The sequence below is a fragment of the Microcaecilia unicolor genome, chromosome 5 (genome assembly GCF_901765095.1).
Source record: "Microcaecilia unicolor chromosome 5, aMicUni1.1, whole genome shotgun sequence".
NCBI lineage: Eukaryota > Metazoa > Chordata > Amphibia > Gymnophiona > Siphonopidae > Microcaecilia > Microcaecilia unicolor.
This window is the reverse complement of record NC_044035.1, coordinates 167,104,212-167,131,119: the sequence shown is the minus strand read 5'-3', so window position 1 is coordinate 167,131,119 and position 26,908 is coordinate 167,104,212. Positions and strand designations below refer to the sequence as shown.

The window sequence follows — 26,908 nt, the reverse complement described above, 5'->3', positions numbered from 1 at the left end:
GGGTAGCAGCATTCGAACGCGTTGTCGCTGAACAACGTGTTTGGGAGACGAAGGATCTTCTGGCCAAATTGCCTGGTGATGCAGATACTATGTTTGATCGAGCAGGTCTCGACCAAGTCACTTTATCTAATCCCGACCACGATGGTGTAGAAATCCCACCCGATCGCCCAGCTATTTGGGCTGTGTTACAAATGTTATTCCCGACCCAAAGGGACGTTTCTAGATTGTAACTATGAAATGGGATCCATCTAAAGAATCCATCAAGGTGTATGTGACACGTTTTATGGATTTGTGGAAATCTGATAGAGCTAGACCATTTAGATCCTAATATCACTCCTACCTTTTACCAGACGCTGTGGGAGACTTTGCACTCCCTGGTGATTTCCAAATTACAGAATGTTTTGGGCCTGGAACTAAAGCCCTGGTCAGAAATATCTATGCACATCTACCACTTTGCTAGATTGCATGAGAAAGAATGCAAAAAACCCCAAGAGGACCTGGTTAAGACCCAGCAGCGATTTTTCATTTTGCAGGTTGCCCAGTATGAGAGAAATGACAAAAACTCTGAAGTTCTAACTGAACCAAATTTAGTCTGTTATGCTGGTAGAAGGAGACCCATTTTACGAGGTTGTTCCAAAACTAACCAGCGCCCCAATAGAGTGAATAGTCCTAGCAGACGCCCACAGATTGACTGCTGGAACTGTGGTAATTGGGGACATTTTCAGAATGAATGTCGAGCCCCAAAGCAGGGTGCCCAATTTCAGCCTCATCCTGATAATGCCCATGGCAATCCTATACCACATCGCCCATTCCCTCAGTGGAACCCTTCCCAAAGACTTCAGCAGTTCTGAAATCAGGATGCGAACACTCATTGACTGTGTCATGTCCATGTACAAGCTACATGTGCTGAACCCATGGGTTCAGATGAGTGTTAATGGTGTATATGTACCCTTTCTGGTAGATACAGGCGCCACTCGGTCAGTCTTAAACACTTCCCCCATCTGTTGAATTATCCCAGTTTATTTGAACTCAAGGCTATGAAGGCCAGTCCCATTCAGTGCCCCTGACCGAGCCTATCTTGGTTAACTTGCATAACTCCACAATTATGACCTCCTTCTTATATGCCCCACAGTGTCCTGTCAGTCTTTGAGGAAGAGATTTGTTAGCTGATTTTCAAGTATCTATTTCTTTTGGTAAGTCATTTACAGACACGAATCCGCAGTTTACTTTCCTTGTTGACTCCGATCCTAGTACCATTTTCCCCACTGTCCCTTTTGATGTGTGGTCCTCTGAATTTGACCCTTATGGTTTTTTGTCACATCATACGCCACATAAAATTCAGTTATTGCCTAATGCCAACGGTCCAAAAATTGCTCCATATAATCTCTCTGCTGCAGCCAGGACTGGTATGCAGGAAGAAATTTAAAAACTGTTAAACCATGGCATTATTGAACACAGTTTGTCTCCTTATACACACCACTTTTTCCCATGCCTAAGCCAAATGGAAAGTGGCGAATTACCCATGATTTGAGAGCTCTGAACGAGCGTGTACAAACTGTTTATCCTTGTGTTGAAAATCCAGTCACTCTGTTGCAGCATCATAAACTGGATACTTTCTGTGCTAGATTTATCTAATGCCTTTTTTTTTCGGTGCCACTTGATGTAGTCTCCCCCTTACCACGTGTGTGCGTCTAGCGAGGATGCAGGGGTTTCAAAGCCTGAATCGCCTTTGTTGAGCATCAGTTTGGAGTCCGGTCAGTGTCCCGGTTCTTCCTCCGGTGCGGCGTTTTTTCCCGCCATAAGCGCCCATCCCCCGCAGGAGCCTCTCCTGTCCAGTTAAATTGCTTTGAATATTGGACTCTATAGATCTTCGTATTCAGTAGTTTTCAACCTTCTCCAACACCTTTCAGTATTCCTTAATTAGGACTCACTACATGAAAACCCAGGTCAGAGATACAGTTATCAGTTTGGTGAAGTTTGGACTTTTACACCAGCCAACTGGTTTCCATTCACTCCTGATGAAACCCCTTTGGTGAAATATGGCCACGTTGGGCATGTATATAAAACCTGAGAGCTGAAGTAGTGAATAAAGTCTACAATTTTACACAGTCTGCTCATTTTCTTGCTAACCATATTGAATCTTGCAAACCATTTGCCTTGTTGTCTCTTTGGCCCACACATTTCTGCCACCTTTCCACATCTTATACCCTCCCCAACTTCCCCACGATAAAATTCCTCAACTGATCCTAAAGCATATCCCTCCAATCCCCCTCGGAACAGCAAAGGCCATAGGTCTCTCCTCCTACACAAAGCCTCACCCACATGTGGCTATCATAAAACCCATCTCCACCTTCCCCCCCCCCACCAGCCTTACCTAGAGAGGTGATCATTGGTGGTACAGGCGTCAGAGCAGGAGTGATCCCCCTCTGCTCATATATGTTCTGCTCTGGCTCACAAAATGGCCACTATGACACCTAGCTGTAGTCTCGCTGTACTACCATTAAGCCTTCCATATAAGGAGATGGCAGTAAGTGCAGCCATGCTATCTGTAGTCAGGACAGCTAGTACTCAGTATCGACCCTTGCACTAGCTGTCATGGATAACCACACCTCTGCTCCATCCCTGTCATGCCAAGCCCAAGCTGCAGAAGTGCACTGTTCGGGGGGCTTCTCCCCCGAGTTCATTTTGCTGTGGCATCAGGCTTTTCTTATGCAAAACGCTGTCCCTGCCCCCCTGTCTGATAAAGGGGTTGAGACCTCCGGAAGCAAACGCTCTCTGGTGGTTTTCCAGGCCCTAGAGGACTCTGTCTCCTCTGTTGTAGATGAGGGCAGCGTATCTGAGTTCTCCTAACGGTCCTTTGGGGATTCCTTGGAGGAGACGGATTCCCGCTCGGATGGAGCGGATGACCCCTCTGCAGCGCGGATCTTTCGCTCAGAGGATTTGCCCAACCTGTTAGTGCAGGCCATGAGCATTTTGAAGATTTCCTCTCCGGAGGACGTCTCTCCCTCAGCCTCTGTTGGGTCCGCCATTATGCTGGGGACGAAGCGCCCGCCTAGAACCTTCCACATGCATGAGGCCATGCGCACCTTGATTTCGGCTCAATGGGATGTCCCAGAAGCGAGCCTCAAAGTGGCTAGGGCTATGTCCCGCCTCTATCCTCTGCCTGAAGGTGAATGGCAGGCCTTTCTTTGGCCTACCGTGGATTCTTTAATCACTGCGGTGACTAAGAAAACGGCGTTGCCGGTGGAAGGTGGCACGGCCCTAAAGGACACCCAAGACAGAAGATTGGAGGCGGCCTTAAGGTCGTCCTTCGAGGCGGCTGCTTTAAGTTTGCAGGCCTCAGTTTGCGGCTCCTATGTGGCCAGGGCGTGCCTGATGATTGTGCAGCAGGCTTCCCCCTCGGATCCTTCCTTGAGGGCTGATTGGCCGGCCCTGGAATCGGGCTTGGCTTATTTGGCAGACTTGCTGTATGATGTCTTGAGAGCCTCAGCTAAAGGTATGGCTCAGACAGTCTCTGCGCGGCGTTGGCTTTGGCTGAAGCATTGGTCTGCTGACCACGCCTCTAAGTCTCGCCTGGCTAAGTTGCCTTTTAAAGGCAAGCTGCTCTTTGGGGTCGAGCTGGACAAAATTGTGACCGATCTCGGCACGTCTAAGGGCAAGAGGTTACCAGAGGTCAGGGCTCGGGCCAGTGGTGCTCGCCCCGGTATTTCCAGAGGACGGTTTCAGGAAGCCCGTCGGTACCGCCCGGGCAAGTCGGGCTCCTCTGCCCCCTCTTCCTTCAAGAGGAACTTCTCCCCCAAGCAGCATTCCTTTCGCAGAGACCGCCGTCCCGGAGGTGCGTCCTCCGGTCCTCCCCCAGGGTCTCGTACCCAATGACGGGGCCCTGGTCCATGGCCCAGTGCAGATTGGAGGACGCCTGTCCTCGTTTCTGGGCGAGTGGACCAGGGTAACTTCAGACACTTTAGGTGCTGGAAATCATCAGAGACGGCTACAAGCTAGAGTTCTGCCGACCCTTAAGAGACGGGTTTGTGCACTCTCCCTGCAAGTCTCCGGTCAAAGCTGTGGCAGTGCAGCAGACTTTGGACAATCTGATCCGCCTGGGTGTGGTTGTTCCGGTGCCAGAAGATCAGCTTGGCAAGGGACGTTACTCCATTTACTTTGTGGTACCAAAGAAAGGAGGTTCTGTACGGCCTATCCTCGACCTCAAAGGGGTCAATCGGGCCTTGAAAGTGCGGCACTTCTGAATGGAGACTCTCCGCTCTGTTATAGCGGCAGGGAAGGCAGGGGAGTTCCTGGCATCCTTGGACATCAAGGAAGCTTACTTGCATATTCCCATCTGGCCTCCTCATCAACGCTTTCTGCGTTTTGCAGTCCTGGGCCGACACTTCCAGTTCAGAGCCCTCCCGTTCGGGTTGGCTACTGCTCCGTGGACCTTCTCCAAAGTAATGGTGGTCATCGCGGCCTTCCTACGAAAGGAAGGAGTACAAGTCCATCCTTATCTGGACGACTGGTTGATCCGAGCCCCTTCTTATGCAGAGTGCGGCAGAGCTGTAGACCGGGTGATTGCTCTTTTGAGCTCCCTGGGGTGGATCATCAACTGGGAGAAAAGCCAGCTGCGCCCGACTCAGTCCCTGGAATATCTGGGAGTTCGTTTCGACACCCAAGTGGGCAGAGTGTTCCTGCCGGACAATCGGATTGTCAAGCTTCAGGCTCAGGTGGACCAGTTCCTAGTAGCCTCTCCTCTTCGGGCTTGGGACTATGTGCAGCTATTGGGCTCTATGACGGCCATGATGGAAGTAGTGCCCTGGGCCAGGGCTCATATGAGACCACTACAACTCTCTCTGCTGCAGCGCTGGACTCCAGTGTCGGAGGATTACGCTGTGCGCCTTTCCCTTGGACCTAGCGGTGCGCAAGGCGCTGAGCTGGTGGCTGAGGACAGACGAGTTGTCCGCAGGGATGCCTCTTTTGACCCCGGAGTGGGTTGTCGTCACGACGGACGCCTCTTTGATGGGCTGGGGAGCCCACTGCTTGGGAAGGACAGCGCAGGGGCTCTGGTCTCCTGCAGAGGCAAAGTGGTTTATCAACCTCCTGGAACTCAGAGCCATTCGGTTGGTGCTTTTGGAGTTTCTCCCGGTACTGGCGTTGAAGCCAGTACGGGTCCTGTCGGACAATGCCACGGCTGTGGCCTATGTCAATCGCCAGGGAGGTACCAAGAGCGCCCCTCTAGCCAAGGAGGCCATGAATCTATGCCAGTGGGCAGAAGCGAACCTGGAACAGCTGTCGGCGGCCCACATTGCCGGAGTCATGAATGTCAAGGCGGACTTTCTCAGTCACCATACCTTGGATCCCGGAGAGTGGCAGTTATCGGCTCAGGCGTTCTTGGACATCACGAAGCACTGGGGTCAGCCGAGCCTAGATCTGATGGCGTCATCCGCCAAGTGCCGCGCTTTTTCAGCAGAGGATGGGACCTTCGATCTCTGGGAGTGGATGATCTTCTCCAACAGTGGCCGACACAGGAGCTTCTCTATGTGTTCCCGCCCTGGCCCATGTTGGGCAGGGTGCTAGACCGGGTGGCAAAGCATCCGGGCCGGGTAATCCTGGTGGGTCCGGACTGGCCCAGACGTCCCTGGTATGCGGACTTGATCAGGCTCTCTGTGGACGGCCACTGCGGCTGACAGCGGAGCAGGGCCTGTTGCATCAGGGTCCCGTGGTGATGGAGGATCCCTCCCCCTTTGGTCTTACGGCCTGGCTATTGAGCGGCAGCGTCTGAGGAAGAAGGGCTTCTCAGACAAGGTCATCGCCAATATGCTGAGAACGAGGAAGCGCTCTACTTCTACTGCTTACGCCAGGGTTTTGCGTACCTTTGCATCGTGGTGTGAGGCAGGCTCACTTTCTCCCTAAACTGCTCCAATTTCTTCAGTGTTGGCGTTCCTGCAAGAGGGTCTGGAGAAAGGCCTGTCGCTCAGTTCCCTTAAAGTCCAGGTAGCGGCTCTGGCTTGCTTCAGGGGCCGCCTGAAGGGTGCTTCCTTGGCTTCGCAGCCAGATGTGGTGCGCTTTCTCAAGGGAGTTAATCACCTGCGCCCTCCTCTGCACTTCAGCCAGAAAAGTTTCCGAGCTCCAGGCGCTATCATGTCGAGAGCCCTTTCTGCAGTTCACTGAGGCAGGAGTGTCTATTCGCACAGTGCCTTCCTTCCTGCCCAAGATTGTTTCTCGCTTCCATGTGAATCAGCAGCTCTGTCTCCCATCCTTTCGTAGGGAGGACTACCCAGAGGAGTACTCTGTTCTCAAATATCTAGATGTGAGACGAGTCATCATCAGATACTTGGAAGTGACCAATGATTTCCGGAAGTCGGATCATCTGTTTGTCCTGTTTGCAGGTCCTCGTAAGGGTCTGCAGGCATCCAAGCCTACAGTGGCACAATGGGTCAAGGAAACCATTGCAGCGGCATATGTGGCCGCGGGGAAGGTGCCGCCTATCCAGCTGAAGGCTCACTTCACTAGAGCACAGGCAGCCTCGATGGCAGAGGTGGGGTCCGTCTCCTTGGAAGAGATTTGTAAGGCAGCAACTTGGGCATTGGCTCATACCTTCTCCAGTCATTACCGCTTGACTGTGGCTGCTCGGGCAGAGGCCCGGTTTGTAGCTTCAGTGTTGCAGTCAGGGATTTCCATGTCCCGCCCTGGGTGAGTACTGCTTCGGTACATCCCACCAGTCTATGGATTGATCAGCATGATGATATGGAAAGTAAAATTATGTATCATACCTGATAATTTTCTTTCCATTAATCATAGCTGATCAATCCATAGCCCCTCCCAGATATCTGTACTGTTTATATTCTGGTTGCATTTCAGGTTGAAGTTTAGTCTTCAGTTCCTGTTCAGGAGGTCTTCGTGTTCAAGTTTTTTCCATTGAATTCTTCTGGAGTTGAGACGATTTTGTGTTAGTGAGCTGCTGCATTCCTCTCCCCTCCGTTTTACGGGGCTGGATTGAGACCTAAATTCTGCCGGCGCTCCCTCCCGCTTCGTGCGGCAGTAGGGCAGCCTTATATCTCTCCCGCTTCGGCGGTGTTAGGGTCAGCCAGCTCCTCCCGCGGTTGCGGTCGCAGGATAAGCCAGATCCCCCCGCATCGGCGGGTGTGGTGTCCCTCCCCCGCTCCGCGGGGATGAGCTGGACGGATTCCCCTCCCCCACTTGTGTGGGGATGAGCTGGGTTGATTCCCCTCCCCCGTTTCAGCAGTGGTGAGCTGGGCAGAGTGTCCCTTTGTGGGTGTAATTCTCTAAGTGCTGAGTCCTGCAGATGGAGCTTTGATATCAACATACTGAGGAGTTTCCGGCAGCACATGACCACATATAGGGAGGCAAAAGGCTTGCTCTCTATCTCCACCTGCTGGTAGATGGACACAACCCACCAGTCTATGGATTGATCAGCTATGATTAATGGAAAGAAAATTATCAGGTATGATACATAATTTTACCTTAGCTAGTTAACCAATTAAGTTATGTGCACCATTATAGAATACACTTCGTTTTCCGCATGGAAATTAAGGCACAATATATAGAATTCTGGGGTATGACCAAGTAAATCAGTGGTGTGAAGAACAAAAACACAAAGTTCTTGCAAACAAGTTTTAAAATTCTAAAAGAATCACCCACAATTGAAGATTTCATTATTGAATGCAGACCTAGAATTTTTACCTTTATACTGAAAAGTTCTACCAAAAATCAAAATTGAGAGGTTGATTAAAGTCCCCATCCACCCATGATTGCTGCAATGTTGCCCACAAAGTCCACTGGATTTACTAATTGTTGAATGGGAGATGGCCATTGGAGCATAAATGTTTCTCTATTCCTTTCATCAGTATTGCTCTTATTCTTCATTATCTGACAACTGAAAGATTAAACAATATCCTATTGCTTCTTTCACTACTGCCAGAGAAAAAGCATACTTCTACTTTTACACATACCCCATCTAGTTTTAGGGACTCTTTTAAAGAAATGTGAATCTCCTGAATAAAAATAAGAAGCTAGATTCAGCATGCTTTTATTCACAAGATATCCACAATGATTATTCATGAGAGAGAGTTGCATGAAGTGGAGGCAGTGCATGCAAATCTCTCTCATGAATATTCATTGTGGATATCCTGAAAACCTGACTGGCTGGGGTGCCTCCAGGACCAAGTTTGGGAACCACTGTTCTAGTCAATATGTGCCCTTGACAATATCTTCCACAAAGCATTTTTAGCAGATATGTTCAAATCATTAGTGCACATTTTGTTAACATACCTTAAAAAATTTGGAGGAGCATTTTCAGTATGATGTCCAAATCCAATTTAGGACATTTTGCAAAAAAAGCCATCCCAAAATCCAGTGCCAAACATTTTTGACCCAGAAAAACATTAACTTTTTGGTAAAAAATTCGTCCTATTTTAGACATTTTTGTGCTCAGTGCGTCTTTCTTTCAGGGCCAATTTCAAACAAAAATGTCCAAGGGAAAAACGTACAAAAATCAAGCCCTTGGGATGTTTGGGGGCCACACAAACATCCCAGCAGAGCAGTGGGGAGCCTATAGGGCACTGCGGTGAAGTTTCCCAGTTACACATCACATCATAACCCACATATATTGTATGGCACGACCTCCAGGAATAGCAAAAAATATAGTGGTGTACATTTGGGTACAGTACCTCTGCGGCTCCGTGTGACCCTGGGCAAGCCACTTCCATTGCCCCAGGTACAAGAGTAGTACAATGTACTACTTAGACTATGAGCCCACTAGGGACAGACCCAGTACCTGTAAAATGAAACTGTAAACCGCTTAGGTCTAAGCGGTATATAAATACCTAAATGAGTGAAATTAAATGACTAGTTAGGTGTTTCATTTTAAATGATCATGTTTGGGAGCTACCTTACTGTCCTAAATATAAAGCGAAACTTTCAAAAGAGGCAAAATCTCATAGTAACAACTTTTTCAGGTACATCAGAAGCAGAAAGCCTGTGAGGGAATCCGTGGGACCATTAGGTCATTAAGGAGCAAAAGAAGCACTCAGGGAGGACAAGGTAGAGAGCTGCACGGGAAAGGGGTTTGCGGGAATCCCGTGGGGACAGAAGCAGTTCCTGTGGGGTTCCCATGGGGATAGAAGCAGTTCTGCAGGGTTCCCATGGAAGTGTAAGCTACACTTGCACCAGCCTCTCATCTACCGAGTACCAAGTTCTTGAGTGCTGTCTCCTCCTCCTCCTCTTCCTCCTTGCTTTAACAGCACAAATGTGGAAAATTTTCCATTAAGGAGGTGGTAGAGACACAAATGATGATGGAATTCAAAAAGGCGTGGGTGAACACAGAGGATCTCTAATTAGAAAATGGAAGTTATAAAAAACCTAACCTTAAATGGCTGCATTTGTGTGGATGTGTGAAGTAATGCTTAGATGGCGACTCTGGCTGTGATTAACTAGGGCCAATACCAGGCAGACTTGTAATGTCTGTGTCTAATATATGGAAGTCTGGTTTGGAATGGGCTGTAAAGGGCTTAGACAGCAACTTCAGTGGCTGTAACATAAGGAAAGTTCTGGACAGATTTTTATGATGTGTCCCACAAATGAAGAGACGCATAGACTGGAGTGGGCTTCAATGACAACTCCAGTAGTTGGAACATAAGGATGGGGCCAGATAGACTTCTATGGTCTATGTTCCAGAAACACAAAAGAAAGACCATAATCAAGTATATAATATCACACTCGTTGATTTAATCATGAATTAATAATGAGTATGAATATTGGGCAGACTGGATGGACCATTCTGGTTTTTGCTCTCTACATTCAGAAATGGCCCTTGTTAAATTCCTTAGTTACTCTATCTGCTTATATACAAGCAGAAGTTTTTCTGTTTGATGGATGAGGGGAGATATGATTGAGGTCTACAAAATCCTGAGTGGTGTAGAACAAGTAGAAGTAAACCGATTTTTTTTTTTTAAACTTGTTCCAAAAGTTCAGACTAGGGGACAGTCAAGGAAGTTACATGGAAATATTTTTAAAACAAATAGGAGGAAATATTTTTTCACTCAATGAATAGCTAAGCTCTGAAACTCTTTGCCGGAGGATTTGGTAACAGCGGTTAGCGTATCTGGGCTTAAAAGAGGTTTGTACAAGTTCCTGGAGGAAAAGTCCAGTCTGCTATTGAGACAGACATGGGAAGCAACTGCATGCCCTGGGATTGGTAGCATGGAGTGTTGCCACAATTTGGCTTTCTACTACTACTACTTACCTTGTGGCCTTTGTTGGCCACTGTTGGAAGCAGGATACTAGGCTAGATGGACCATTGGTCTGAGCCAGTATGGCTATTCTTATGTTCTCCTAAGGCAGGCTTTCTTCTCTGTGGAATAGAGATCCCCTCTGTACAAGGCAAGCAACCCTGAAGAGAGCCTGCTGACTCCCCTCACCATTTACCCATGTAAGCTAATGAGTACCTGAAGGTCATACTTAAGGTTTCCATCCACAGAAAGCTGGCCATCTGGAGCTCATACCTGCCAACCAATAAGTTTATATCTTCCCTGAAAGATGTTTAACTTAGAAAGTGTCTCACAACAGTGCTAAAACGCCAAAGTGTACATATTGTTGGGGTGTGGATTATTTTGGTATTTAATCATCTGGTTAAGTGATGGAACAGTAAAAGTAAAGCTTTTGGCAAAGGTACACCAGATTGAACAAGGGGTGTTTTCTCTGCCCATATCCAGCAGACAGCCAAGACCTGTCGCTTCTTTCTCTACAACATCAACAAAATTCGCCCCTTCCTCTCTGAACACACCACCCGTACTCTTATCCATGCTCTCATTTCCTCTTGCCTTGACTACTGCAATCTGCTCCTCACTGGCCTCCCACTTAACCATCTATCCCCCCTTCAATCCGTTCAGAACTCGGCTGCACGTCTTATCTTCCGCCAAAACCGATATGCGCACATCACCCCCCTCCTCAAGTCTCTTCACTGGCTTCCGATCAGACACTGCATACAATTCAAGCTCCTCCTACTAACCTACAAATGCTCTCAATCTGCAGCCCCTCACTACCTCTCCACCCTCATCTCCCTGTACGCCCCTACCGGTAACCTCCGATCACAAGGCAAATCCCTCCTCTCAGTACCCTTCTCCACCACCGCCAATTCCAGGCTCTGCCCTTTCCGCCTCACCCTATGCCTGGAATAGACTCCCTGTGCCCATATGCCAAGCACCCTCACTGTCTATCTTCAAATCTCTACTCAAAACCCACCTCTTCAATGTCGCTTTCGGAACCTAACATTGTACCTAGTAACCTAGACTGTTCCAACTATTGATTGTCTACTCCAATTATTGCTTGTCTGCTCTCCTTGTCCATCTTGTCCTCTAGATTGTAAGCTCCTTTGAGCAGGGACCGTCATTCTTTGTTTACTGTACAGCGCTGCGTAACCCTAGTAGCGCTCTATAAATGTTAAATAGTAGTAGTAGTAGTAGCATTCAGGTCTTTATTTGCTGTCACTGCCTCTTTGCTCCCGGGCTGATGAGCAGACCTCAGCTCTGACACAGGCATGAGCATCAGATGTCACCTGATCTACTGGTGCGTGCATGTGGTGACCTCTCAGCACACAGTGCCAGTAAATCAGAGACAAATCTTACATGTGCACACCAGAGTGTTCCAAGTTTCAGCTTCCATTCCTTCCTTGCCTAAAGTGCTGTGGCTCAAATCCAGAGAGAGAATGAGGGAGCTGACTGGAATTTTCTTTTATGTACCATTAAATTCTTACAGTGATGGGTGGGGATGGGTTAAATTGTTGTTGGGATGGGTTACATTTTTGCGGGGATGGATGGGTAAGATTCCAGTGGGGACGGGTAAGATTTCTGTCCCCGTGCAAATCTCTAGGACAAGGCCATAGCAGAGAAACTGAATTCTTTGCTTTAGTCTTTATGGAAGAAGATGTAAAAGATACATGTACCAGAAATGGTTTTCTAGGGTGATGATGTGGGAATAACTGAAACACCTCAGTGAACCTGTAAGATGTAATGAGCCAAAATCGACAAAGAGTAGTAAACCACCTGGACTTGATGGCATGCCCCCTGGGGTATTGAAAGAACTCAAACATAAAATTGCTGATCTGTTAGTGATCTGTAACCTGTCATTAAAATTGTCTGTAGTACCCAAGATTGAAGGGTGGCCAATTTAACGCCGATTTCTAAAAAGTGTTACAGGGGTGATCTGAGAAATTACAGATTGGTAAGCCTGACGTCGTACTGGGTAAAATAGTGGAAACTAAAGAATAAAATCACTGAACATATAAACATGATTTAATGGGACAGAGTCAGCATGGATTTAGCCAAGGGAAGTCTTGCCTCACCAATTTGCTTCATTTCTTTGAAGGTGTGAATAAAACATGTCAATATAGGTGAGCCAGTTGATGTAGTATATCTAGATTTTGAGAAAGCTGTTGACAAAGTCCCTCATGAGAGACTCCTGAGAAAATTAAAGAGAGTCATGGGATAGGAGGCAATGTGATGTTGTGGATTAGGAATTAGTTACTGGACAGAAAACAGAGGGTAGGGTGAATACATCATCTCTCTCAACAGAGGAGGGTGAATAGTGGAGTACCGCATGGATCTGTATTGGGACCAGTGCTATTTAACATTTATAAATGATCTGGAAATTGGAATGATAAGTGAGGTGATTCAATTTGTAGAAGAATAAAATTATAGAACACAAATAAACATGGGTTAATGGGACAGTCAGCATGGATTCTGTCAAGGGAAGTCTTGCCTCACCAATTTGCTTCATAAAGGTGAGCGCTGGTTGATCTAGATTTTCAGAAAGCTTTTGACAAAGTTCCTCATGAGAGACTCTTGAGAAAATTAGAGTCATGGGATAGGAGGTGATGCTCTGGTGTGGATTAGGAATTGGTTATTGGACAGAAAACAGAGAGTAGGGTTAAATGGTCATTTCTTTCAATGGAGGAGGGTGAATAGGAGTGCTGCAGGGATTATTACTGGGGCCGGAGCTATTCAATGTATTTATAAATAACATGGAAATCGGAACAATTGAGGTGATTAAATTTGCAGATAACTATTCAAGGTTGTTAAAATACATGCGGATTGTAAAATATTGCAGGAAGACCTTAGGAAAATGGAAGACTGGGCATCCAAGTAGCAGATGAAATTTAATGTGAACAAATGCAAAGTGATGCACATTGGAAAGAATAATCTGAATCATAGTTACCTGATGCTAGGGTCCACATTGGGGGTCAGCACCCAAGAAAAAGATATAGGTGTCTTTATAAATAATACTCTGAAATCTTCTGCTCAGTGTGCGGTGGCAGCCAAAAATGCCAACAGGATGCTAGGAATTATTAGAAAAGGGATGGTAAATAAGACTGAAAATACTATAATGCCTCAGTATCGCTCCATGGTACAAACTCACTGAGTACTGCATTCAGTTCTGGTCGCCGTATCTCAAAGACAGATAGAATTAGAAAATTTTCAAAGAAGAGCGACCAAAATGAGAAAGAGGAAGGCACTCCTCTCATATAAGGAAAGGCTAAAGAGGTTAGGGCTCTTCAGCTTGGAAAAGAGACTGAAGAGGGGAGATACGACTGAGGTCTACAAAATCCTAAATAGTGTAGAATGAGTAGAAGTACTCATTCCAAAAGTACAAAGACCAAGGGACAATCAAGAAAGTTGCATGGAAATACTTTTAAAACAAATAGGAGGAAATATTTTTTTTCACTCGGTGGATAGAGCTCTGGAACTCTTTGCCAGAGGATGTGGTAACTGCACTAAGTTATCTGGTTTTAAAAAAGGTTTGGACAAGTTCCTGGAGAAAAAGTCCAGTCTGCTATTGAGACAGACATGGGGAAGCTACTGTTTGCCCTGGGATTGATAGCATGGAATGTTGCCACTATTTGGGTTTTTGATTAGAACAAAGAGAGAGAGCCCAGCTAACGTGCCATAATCTCTATATATAAAAGGCACCTCCAACGTTCTATGAAGCCTCCAACCGGAACTTTGAAGTGGGCGAGATATCCGGTTTGCCCAAGAGTGTGTGCCCCGTCCTCGCGTCACAACGTGATGACGACGAGGGCAGAGCAAACACACTCCACGAAACGCCATCTCCCCCTGCCCCTCGCCGGCCATTTTTCACATGCACACCGCATCGCGGAGCGCCAACGACAGCAGCGGACAGGTCCCTGGAGGGGGGTTGGGGGACAGCTGGATCCCTGGCTATGGGTGGCTGCAGGGGGGGCCAGGGGATGGAGCGCCAGCAGCAGACAGGTGCCTGCCTGGAGGGGGGTTGGGGGGCAGCTGGGTCCCTGGCCATGGGTGCCTGCAGGGGGGGCCGGGGAACAGGACGGTCGCTGGACACAAAAACCTTGCTAGCGCCTGTTTCATCTCTCAAAGGAACGGGCCTTTTTCCTAGTCAAAACATAAATTTGAATGCATCAGAAAAACTTTGAAATCAAGGCTATTGGATTTCTTATAGCATTAAGCTATTCCAAATCTGCAAGCCTATTCATCGTTATCAATCATTTGCATTCAACATTGTACATTATTAACATGCACTCAATATGAATTTTAAAATCTATACCAAAAGTTTTAATGAAAAAAATCTTTATAAGAAAAGAGTGACTACTTATTTGCACAAGTAGATACAGCACTGTCCCAACCTTCAGGCACCCAACACCTACTACAACATATGGGCGTTTCAGTGTCACAGACCTGCTTCCGGGGTCTCTGCAAGTTGCCAAAACTTGAAAATACGGCAGATGCTGTCTGAGACCGAAAGTAATAGTGGTTGGCATATCTGGGTTTAAAAAAAAAAAAAAGGTTTAGACAACTTCCTGGAGGAAATTTCCATAGTCTGCTATTGAGAGAGACATGGGGAAAGCGCTGCTTGCCCTGGGATTAGTAGCATGGAATGCTGCTACTATTTGGGTTTCTGCCAGATACTTATGACCTGGATTGTCCAATGTTAGAAACAGGATACTGGGCTAGATGGACCATTCGACTGATGGTATGGCTATTCTTATGTATTTAATGTTGTAATTCACTTTGTACTAACCATTGTTGGAAAAGGAATATACATTTTTAAACAAACAATATTCTCATCTGCCAATCATACTTTCAAGCAACCAAAAACCAGTGGGACAACAAAATTTGGCATAAAATAAACTTTATCAAAAGTAATATATACATAGATCAATACAAAAACTTTAATACTATTAACTTATGTTCTATACATCATCCAGCCTTTTTTCACTTTTCTAATAATTTTCACAGAGGTGAAAAAGGAGATAGTTAAAAAAAAAATAAAAGCAGATAACACAAACTAAATGAGAGATGAACCATTTTCTGTAGTTACATTTAAGTCTAAACCACATAAACATACATCGTCCTAAATAAACCCAAAACAGCAGATGTCCTTTAGGAAACAACTTTACAACAATACTGTAAATTGGCACATCACAACAGTTCAGAAAAAACAAGCCAAAAGTTGCATAATATAAAAAACAGAGAAGGCAACACAAAAGTAATCTCCATAAATTTTAGAATACGTTTAAAAAGTAACCAGTTTAGCAGCTTGCGCCAACGTTGATGACCAGCTCTTCTGGCTGTTCACCTAACTTATACTTGGCTGTTCCCCTTATATGCTCCTAACTCATTCCACTGAAAATATTTTTTTTTAATAACTCTAATAAGAAATGTTAAGCAAACAAAAAAACAAAGGTCCAACAAGAATGCTCAACTATAAAATAAGCAAGCAAATACTTATTTCAAATAAAAAACACTGTCAATAACAGTGTTGCACTAAAAAAAAAAAAAAATTAAATTCCTCCATTCAGGTAAAAAAAGAAATAAAATATAGTTCCCTTTTACTAGTAAAAACAGAATTTACTCAAATGTGTCTCCATGCCCCTATGACTGAAAATATTAATAAAATTCTGCACAGCATTTTGTGTTTTGTTCTTGAATGTAACCTGCATTCTAATGGGTAAAACGGTCCATGTCTTTCTTTTTAATACTGGGCTTTTTACACAGGTCAGCAGTGAGCAAGTTCCTTTTAACCCTCCTATATTCAGACACAGTCACATTTGCTGCTATAAGAATTTCCAATAGCTGTGGGTACTTTAATCTATATATCACTACAGGCCATGAGAATCTGGATTTTTTTTTTTTTAGTTTCAACAAATGAATTCTATGCCCACAATCTTTTGCATTTGTTCAAACAGCTCTGGTAGAAATGATGAGGCTTGTTGCCCTCAATACCCTTTGGTAATCACAAAATATGAGGATTTCTCATTCTTTCAAACAGCAGGTTAAACCTTTCTTGGACTTGTAGCATATTTGTAGCATATTATCCTCAGTACTGGAGGTATGATCTTCAGTGGTCTCCATCAGGCTCTGAAACAGTGAAATCTGCTTCATTATGATTGATACCTCAAGCTTCCAACTTCTTTGGTCACCCTCTGTTCTTGCTCAATCACTTTTTTTTTCCTCAGATGCCATCTTAACTGGGAAGGACTGTTCTGATTTTGGTCTCATCTCTCCCCGAGACATTCCAAGAGCTACCTCTATTTTTGACTAAGTTTGCAAACCCTGTGATAACTATTACAAATCTGCATACAGAAGCTGGACCGCACATGACCATTCTTTAGGCAGCTCATTAGCACACCTTCTATAAAGTCTAGTCTAAAATATATTTAAAATTCTAAAATTCATTTCACTCAGCCCAAGAAGCAACCAGGATAAAGTGCACATGTTGGCATTCTTCAGATGATGTAAGAACTCTCATATTTCTGTAGGAAAAGTTTATCAAAAGACCAGGCACCTCTCTGGTGACAATTAGTAAGTAATGCCCTAACCAGTCCTGAGTGAACAATTTGCACCATGTTGATTTTTGTCTCATGACCACATTTTGTGATCAGCGTGGCAGGGTGCTGGTGTGGTCTCTACTCAGGAGGCTGAAGGACATACTGCTGTTTTTCAAGCACTTGTCTCCCTTCAAGAAGGGCATATTTCCATCTTTAGTCAACATTTTCTCTCCATATTAGATCAGGTGAAGGGTCTTTTTCCCGCCATACATTCAGATATGGTATTTCTCTACAGTTTACAGCTCTCCTTACAATACCTGAAGAGAGGTGTTCATTTCAGCATTGTTATATCTTAATTTGAAGCCCCAAACCATTTAGTCCCAACACCATTAACAGGACATCCAAAAGTTGTCCTGTTCTCCAGGATACTTCCTGTCACAATGGGGGTGACTTTCCTCTTCCTAAAGAGAGAAGACAAAGAATTATAAACACAAATTAGGAACATATTAAAGCCCATCTTTGCACCATGCAATGCTAGAACTTGCTCCTCCTCCACAGCACAGAGCAGCCCTTAACATGAGGAAAGGAGTGAAGCAAGCAAATCCTTACAAAGCTGCATTCTTGAAGAGACAGTAATTGTGCATTAAGCCAAAGCCTGATCTAAAGCTTAAGAACCAGCTGCAAATGGTACCTCTGCTCCTGCCCCCTTTCCAACCATAAAGCAGAAAATCCACCTTTGCAAAAGAGAATCCATCTATTGTTCCATACCTGCACTTACCTGTAGAGGACAAGTTCAAGCTGCAAGTAAATGAAAGAGTTTCACTCCAGAGTTTAACTATGTTCCCTCCCTACACATGTCATCTTTCCAACCTTTCCCTAGCAGAGATCATCATAACCTGCCCCTCAAATCCAACATTACCTAGGTACAGGTTCTCTACCTCACTATAAACAGAGCACAAGGCACTATCCCCAGATCACACGATTGTATTAAGACAGTGACTAAGGATAAGATCTGAAGTCCAATATAACACACACGGGCTGAAGCACAATACCTCAAGCTGCTGCACCTCACTATAATATACAGTTGAAACTACTATTCCCATAACACTCCTTGAATACTGGCACTATGGCTTGAGGCCAGTAATATAGAAAGAAAGAAGTGAGGAAAATAGATGAGGATACCAAAAATTGTGTTTATTCGCATAAAAAAATCAAAATTAAAAAAATAACAGTGGTTATATAAAGTATAAAACGGACCCGACACGGCCGTGTTTCGGCCCTAAGGCCTGCCTCAGGGGTCTTTGCAACCTGAATTGAATGGATGAGAACAAAATAAATGAATAACATTAATACAAATATGGCATAAACTTAAATATAATTAAAAAATTGAAAATGAAGCGACACTAAGTAAATATGAGACCGATGAATAATATTAGAAATATTAAAAATTGATAATGTATATACGGTATTAAGAGGTAATACATTAAGAATGTTTTTAAAATTTTTTTAGAAAAAATCAAAAATATAATAATGAAAAAATTTTTTAGTGAATGAAGACACATAAATAGTACTTTAAACTGTATATCAATTTATGAAAATAAATATTATATGTTTGAAAAATGAATTATTAAATAGGTAAGTGCGTTCAACCTCCATATACTAGCTTATTATATTTTTAGTATGTCAATACATAACATTTTCTGTTCACATACATTTTGCCTTTCAATATAGCATTTTACAATATCCATTACTTAATGTTTATTTATTTTTTAGCCTGTTTATTTATCTTTTTTTTGTGTCTTACATCCATATCTCTTCATCCATTTTCTGATAAATGTCATCATCATATATATTTTTTCATAGTATCATCTCATATGTTTCAATTCATACAAGCATTTGATCCTTTTATATTTATTCTTACTTTCTAGTACACAGATTTTAGAGATTTTCCGCTCAGATATTTGCCTTGGAGTACATACCTTGATATACATTTTCTGAGGTAATTTATAATTTATAGTTCATTCAGTTTATCATAAATAATTTCAGTGCATGATTTATTCACTACATTTATATGATACTTCAATAAAAAACACATGAAATTTGAAATAAAATATATATTTATTAAAAATATATAAAAAAATATATATTATACATTTTCTTCTTATATACATATACAAATTTTAATTATCATTCTTCTTTATAAATACATTGTCTACTCTTATAAATTGACAAATATATATATTTTTATAAACTTATGCATTGTCCAAATATTTACCCACGATGTTTTATAGTTCATATTATTTAATAATTCAATTGATTATTTAATAATTCATTTTTCAAACATATAATATTTATTTTCATAAATTGATATAGTTTAAAGTACTATTTATGTGTCTTCATTCACTAAAAAATTTTTTCATTATTATATTTTTTTATTATATTTTCTAAAAAATTTTTTAAAACATTCTTAATGTATTACCTCTTAATACCGTATATACATTATCAATTTTTAATATTTCTAATATTATTCATCGATGTCTCATATTTACTTAGTGTCGCTTCATTTTCAATTTTTTAATTATATTTAAGTTTATGCCATATTTGTATTAATGTTATTCATTTATTTTGTTCTCATCCATTCAATTCAGGTTGCAAAGACCCCTGAGGCAGGCCTTAGGGCCGAAAACACGGCCGTGTCGGGTCCGTTTTATACTTTATATAACCACTGTTATTTTTTTAATTTTGATTTTTTATGCGAATAAACACAATTTTTGGTATCCTCATCTATTTTCCTCACTTCTTTCTTTCTATCTCACGGTTTCGTGAGGGTTTTTACCTCCTTTTTGTTTTTTGCTTTGAGGCCAGTAATAACAGAATTGACAGAAATGCTCTCAGTGATGAAAACCAGTAGATCTCTTGCTCACCTGAAATCTGGAGCTTCTTGCGAAGGGATCCTGGTCGTCCACTACTTGCCCCAGGACTTGAGTTAGGGCTTGAGCGTGAGTCCAGCTGCAGAAAGACAAACAGACCACTGCTAAGCAGAGAAGGGTATGAAGGAATGATGTACAGGATAAAATTAGGATACTAGTAGTTGGATACAAGAACAGAACCACCTTTCAACTGCAACTCCAAATATTTGTTTGGAATCTCACCCCGACAGATTCAATTTCTAGGCTATCCACAATGAACATGCATGAATTGCAAATATATCTCAAACATTCACTGTAGATATTCTGAAACCCAGCCCTGCAAGGTGGCTTTAGGATTGGATTGCACTACTGTATAAATACTACAAGGGGTTCCCTCAATGCTTTTTAATCTTACCACTGTTCATAAACACTACACTCTGTCCTCTGACAATCTCCTTTCATCTATGTTCTAAAAAGAGGTTGCAATCCTGACTGAAAGTACCTTTATATAATCCCTGCTTTTTTGCCAGGGCATCAATATGTGATCCCTGTAAATTCAGGCCCAAGTTGTGATGTCAACATCCAACTCCAATAAATCCTAGCCTTAGAAAGCACCGACTATGGGGTAGAGCACAACTTTCTCTTTCAGATGATACTGTTCACAAGCTGATTCAGGCAGACTCTTTTTTAATAATTGGCTTTGAACTTTGGTACATTTTACCATTTGTGCTGACAGTGCCAACTTTGAAGAGATCCTGCAGGGCGGTTATAGATGCTGGTTAGTTGCAAATCTGGCAGTATTATGTCCAGCACAAGCATAATGCTTGTTCAAAATTTCAAGTCCGTATCTTTGTTTGCATGGAAGTTGTTGCGGTCTGAAAATTGGTCCAAATATGTTCCGATAAGTCGCGACCAATTTTAATGCACACTTTGAGTCAACTTGTTTGACTGGATTTTGCATCCATAATGTTAAAATGTATTTATTGGAATTAGCATCAAAAACTGTACAGGATTTGAATTTTTTAGCTATTCTTATAAATGTGTTTGGATTTTATTAGACCCCAAAAATGGCATTTTGGTAAATGTCGTGCGCTCATGGACTGACAGCCTTTCAGAAAAGGGGGTCTAGATCTGCAACTATTGCAGTTAGAGACCTCAAATTTTGGGAAACTTCGTTTAACACCTGACTCGCGCAACAGATAAAATTTGAACAAAACTGGAGAACATGATGGTGGGAACTTTTTTTTAATTTTAGACCACTTGGTATGGAATGACCCTAGGGTTAAATGGTCAGTATGCTCAATGGAGAAAGGGGTCTGTGCTGGGACCGCTGCTTTTTAACACATTTATAAATGATCTACAGCTGGTAAATTTGCTGATGACACAAAGTTATTCAAAGTTATTAAATCACAAGAGATTTGTGAAAAATTGCAAGAGGACCTTATGAGTCTGGGCATCCAAATAGCAGATATTGTTTAATGTGAGCAAGTGCTGCAAAGTGATGCATGTGGGAAAGAGGAACCCGAACCATAGTTACGTGATGCAAGGTTCCACATTAGGAATCACCACCCAGGAACAAGATCTAGGTGTCATCATTATGTTAAACCCCTCTGCTCAGTGTGCAGCAGTGGCTAAGAAAGCAAACAGAATGCTAGGTATTGTTAGGAAAGCAATGGAAAAACAAAAATGAGAATGTTATAATGCCTTTGTATTGCTCCATGGTGCGACTGCACCTCGAATACTGTATGCAATTTTGTTACTACACCTCAAAAAAGAAATAGCAGAATTAGAAAAGGTACAGAGAAAGGCAACAAATGATAAAGGGGATGGAATGACTTCCCTATGAGGAAAAGTTAAAACATCTAGGGCTCTTCAGCTTGAAGGGAAAGGGAAATGGGACTTGAAATACTGCCTGTGGATTTTGCAACTATATTCAAAGCAATTTACATAGTACATACAGGGAAGGGAAAGGGAAATGAGACTTGATATACCGCCTTTCTGAGGTTTTTGCAACTACATTCAAAGCGGTTTACATATATTCAGGTACTTATTTGTACCTGGGGCAATGGAGGGTTAAGTGACTTGCCCAGAATCACAAGGAGCTGCAGTGGGAATTGAACCCAGTTCCCCAGGATCAAAGTCCGCTACACTAACCACTAGGTTACAAGAAGAGACAGCTGAGGAGAGTTATGATAGAGGTCTATAAAATACTGAGTGGAGTAGAACATGCGAATTCCTTGTTTACTCTTTCCAAAAATACTAGGACTAGTGGGGCACACAATGAAGCTACTTAGTAAATTTAAAACAAACCACAGAAAATATTTCTTCACTCAACATGTAATTAAACTCTGGAATGCATTAACTGAGAATGTGGTAAAAGCAGCTAGCTTAGCAGGGTTTAAAAAAGGGTTTGGATAATTTAATTTATTGGTGACATTTATATCCCACATTATCCTAAACAAGTTAGTTTAATGTGGCTTACAATAAACAGTATAGGATACATAACAAGGCATAATGCATAAGAAAGTAATTTGTTGTAAGAATCCAATTTTACAATACAGTATCATAAATGTACTGAGATAGCTATGGATGTTTAACATTTAGAAAATATATTAAGAATGAGAAATTGTACATGAAGCAAAGAAAAAGTTAATGGTAAATAGAGTAATAACCAAATTCAGGTAATTAGTTGAGATATGGTTGTTCTTTGTGAGGGTCTGTTTGAATAGGAACTGTCTTTCATTTGTGAACACAGAGCTGAAATAACGATTATTTCAGCTCTGTGTTCACAAATGAAAGACCGGGGGTAGGGCTGCAGAAAACAAAGGCTAAAGGCGATGGATGTATGGTAGACCAAGACCCGTTTATGGAGGACTGTGTTCGTGAGGAGCGCGCCAAACTAAAAGTAGATAGAGCGATGGGGCCTGATGGGATACACCCGAGGGTGCTTAAGGAACTCGAAGAACCTCTTCAATGCTTCCTTAGATACTGGAATGGTTCCGGCAGACTGGAGAAGGGCGAATGTGGTTCCTCTGCACAAGAGTGGAAGGAGGAGGTTGGGAATTACAGACCTGTCAGTCTGACCTCGGTGGTGAGTAAGCTAATGGAAACGCTTCTAAAGAGGAGGATTGTGAGCTTTCTTGAACTACATAGAATGCGGGACCTGAGGCAGCATGGCTTCACTAGTGGCAGGTCGTGTCAGATGAATCTGACTGTCTTCTTCGACTGGGTGACCAAACAGTTGGATATGGGAAGGGCACTTGATGTGGTATACTTGGATTTCAGCAAAGCCTTTGACATGGTTCCGCACAGGCGACTGATAAATAAATTGAGTGCCCTCGGTGTGGGACCTAGAGTAACTGATTGGGTTAAAAACTGGTTGAATGGTAGGAGACAGAGGGTAGTGGTAAATGGAGCTTGCTCTGAAGAAAAGGATGTCATCAGTGGAGTACACAGGGATCGGTCCTAGGGCCGGCTCTTTTTAACATCTTTGTGAGCGATATTGCGGTGGGGCTGTCTGGTAAGGTTTGTTTCTTTGCGGATGATACTAAACTCTGCAACAGGGTGGACACCCTGGAGGGTGTGAATGACATGAGGAAGGACCTAGCGAAGCTAGAGGAATGGACCGATATTTGGCAACTAAGGTTTAATCCCAAAAAATGCAGGGTCATGCACTTGGGTCGCAAAAATCCGAGGGAACGGTAAAGTATAAGGGGTGAAGTGCTTCAGTGTGCGAAGGAAGAGCGGGACTTGGGGGATGACCTTAAAGCTGTCAAACAGGTAGAAAAAGCGACGGCCAAAGCCAGAAGGATGCTTGGGTGCATAAAGAAAGGCATGACCAGCAGGAAAAAGGAGGTGATAGTGCCATTATATAAGCCTCTGGTGAGGCCGCATTTGGAGTACTGCGTGCAGTTCTGGAGACCGCACCTACGGAAAGATATAAACAGGATGGAGTCGGTCAAGAGGGCGGCTACAAAATTAGTAAACGGTCTTGAATGCAAAAATTATAGGGACAGGCTTATGAACCTCAAAATGTATATGCTGGAAGAGAGGAGGGAGAGAGGAGACATGATAGAAACATTTAAATATCTCAAGGGCATTTATGTACAGGAAGAGAGCCTTTTTCAAATGGAGAGCTCTGGAATGAGGGGCATATGACAAAGTTAAGAGGGAATAGGCTTAGGAGTAACCTAAGGAAGTATTATTTCACAGAAAGGGTGGTGGAGGTGTGGAATGGCCTCCCGGTGCAGATGGTGGAGTCTAGGACTGTTCCAGAATTTTAAAAGGCATGGGATAAGCATGTGGGATCGCTTAGGAACAGGTAGAATTGGGGGTTACAGAGGATGGGCAGACTGGATAGGTCATTTGGCCTTTATCTGCCGTCATGTGTCTATGTTTCTATGGAACGATTTGAGGATTTTACGGAATCTAGTATATTCCTGTATATTTCTTATTTTGGGTGGTAAGGAGTTCCACCATTTGGTTCTTAGGTCAGTGAAGTCTGCAGAGTGGACAGTTTTGTAGATCACTTTATCCACTGCTTTTTCTAGGATAAGCAGCATAAAATCTGTTTTACTGTTCTGAGATCTTGCCAGGTCCTTGTGAGCTGGATTGGCCATTGTTGGGAACAGGATACTGGGCTTGATGGACCTTCAGTCTGTCCCAGTATGGCAACGCTTACGTTCTTAGGTTCTAAATGGGGAGAAAAAGGCAAAATATATCTGATGATTCATAGACTCTTTACCTCCATTTGATCTGCAGGAGGAAAGGAGACCACTTCTGTTTTCTTTGCCATTGGTCCAAGCTCCACTGAGCGAACTCTCTGAGCAAACTTCAGGGAATAAAGGGTCTCACCGGTGTTCTTCTCTAAAGGAGACACCTGAAAAAGAGAGAAAGCAATAATTCATCACAAAAAGTCAAGCAAGCTCTCCATGCAATACCTTCATGCTTCTCCTTATACCAGACCTGCAAAGGAGAACCATGCCACTCAGTGTTCCCTCTAAGGCGCACAGGAATCAGCTCTCTGCATGCCTATCGGCAGGGGTAAATTCTTCAGGACTGCCTGCTCTATGAAACTGAAACTACAAGATTGTGGTGCAAACCCAGACAGTAGGAACATAGGCTGCAGACTACAGCACTCCTTAATGGGGAACACTGATGTCACTAGCAGCACCGCAAGTCCAATGTCCTTCAACTAGCTCCTTCTCTAGGCACTAGGACAGAAAGAAGTACCACCCACTGTTGAAATGCAAAAGAAGGACATTATTACTATCCACTTTAATGACCACCAGTGCAAGACATGTATCTCCAATTTTACAGGCTTAACATACACTGTTTCTTCACAACACCCCACTAAGTGATACCATAGTTAATGGGTCAGGACCTAGGCTATTGCAAGCTAAGATGTTGAGGGGAAGAACCTTCTTTGCTTCAACTCCAATACACTATGATCTGGGCTTCAGTTGCACAGATCACACTTAAGAAATGGGAGTCCACAGGCCTTTGTATCCTTGGGCAATTAGTAGATGAAGGCATGGTAGAGGAATATGAGGTTGGAACAAAAATATTTTTCATTATCATCAGCTGAAAGACTATACATAAACTACAAATGGAGGAAATGATGTTGGAGAAAGCCTTAAGAGGTGGGGGTTATCTGGGGGGGGGGGGGATATCTAGGCTATATAAGGCAATGACCATACAGGGGGCCCCACCAGTTAAATATATAGCAGAATGTGAACGAGTTATTGGGCAGAGCTATAAACAAAAAGAATGGAGGAAAATCTTTCTAAAGATCCTGTCTAAATGGTATTACACCCCACTATGTATGGCATGGCATATATGTATGGAGGTGGGAACATTTCAGCACATATATGGTGGTCTTGTCTGATGGTGCAGAGCTTCTGGGAAGAAGTCTCATCTTTGATTAAAGAGATTACTAGAGTGATACTAGCTAAAAAGATGGAGTACTAACTAAATGTTCAACCTCCAGGGGTACAAACAAACTCAAAATGATAGCACTAATATAGTTACAGCTAGCTGGGCTAGTCCTTGCAGCTGCTTCGAAAAAACAAGATACACCAGATTTAATTAGAGTAATAGAAGAACTGAAGTTTTGTGTTTTCATGTCTAAACATACAGCACTCTACTGAAACCGGATAGGAGCTTGTTTTTGAAAGTGTGGTAACCCTATGGCGACTGGAGGAAAACCTATTTGGGCCTTGACACTTGAGGCTATTCGGGATTTGGTTATGAGAATACACTTGTTTAATTCACAGTCCTTACCATCCATTTCATATGGAGAGGGGTGGGAAGGTTAGTGGGGTTTTGAGGAATTGAAGGTTAAGTTTTGATTAGTATTGTATACAATCTGGCAACGTACTGAAGAGTCACAGTACATCTTGTGAGTAATGTTGTATCATGTAGTTTGGCTGTGCATACAATGAATAAAAATAAGTGTGTGGGTGGAGTGGGGGGGAAGACTCCAGCGAGATTCTCACTTTGGGTGGCAGGATAATTTGTCTATGCAGATCTATACGGTGCAAGTGCAATTCTGATCCATTTTGAACAGTGTCTTCAGAAGCTGTTTCAAGTTTCTCTAAAATGAACATGCAGGCTTTCCTCAGAACCTGCCTTCTCTAGAAATTCGCGGAGCTTGTGACTCACTAGATTTTCTGGCTCTTAGTGACATACTATGTCATGCAAAGGTATCAGACAAACACAAAATGTGTGTGCCAAATTGAATAACTGCCAGATCAAACTCAATCTTTAATTGGTAGAAAAAAAATCGGTATGACAAAGGGTCTTAAACATAAACCACTATAGCAGTTGAAAAAAAACCAAGGTATTCTGAGAAGAATTGCTAGGTGGGAACCCCTACAGAAGTTCAGAAACTCGACTCCATCAGGTGGTAACAATATTACGTATGGCTGTTGTGATCCTGCTTGTCCATGGCGAAAGTAGATGCACACACTTACAGCTGCTCCAAGTCAGGTGTAATTATGTGAGTTAATGTGTTAGTAAGAATTGACTTATATGTGTATATTTTATAAAATACATATCTTAAGTGTCAAGCTCACTCCCACTCTGCCTATTCTCCAACCCTACGGATGCAGACCTATATCGCACATTCTTTTAATGCACGTATACATTGGGCTGACTTGAAGGCAAACAATGCTGTTCTACAAGCTCA

The 26,908-nt window shown here is 43.1% G+C and overlaps 1 protein-coding gene across 8 annotated transcripts in view; it reads right to left on the bottom strand.

Moving 5' to 3' along the window:
• Window positions 1-16,163: 16,163 nt before the first annotated feature.
• KIFC3 (kinesin family member C3) overlaps window positions 16,164-26,908 on the bottom strand; it is a 177,636-nt gene continuing 166,891 nt past the window's right edge. For all 8 annotated transcript variants that reach the window (XM_030203558.1, XM_030203555.1, XM_030203563.1 and 5 more), the window contains 3 exons: window positions 24,464-24,598; window positions 19,735-19,819; window positions 16,164-17,271 (listed from right to left, as the gene is read on the bottom strand). In XM_030203558.1, the coding sequence (XP_030059418.1) occupies window positions 17,246-17,271; window positions 19,735-19,819; window positions 24,464-24,598 (246 nt within the window). In that variant the 3' untranslated portion in view covers window positions 16,164-17,245. The remainder of the gene's footprint in view (window positions 17,272-19,734; window positions 19,820-24,463; window positions 24,599-26,908) is intronic.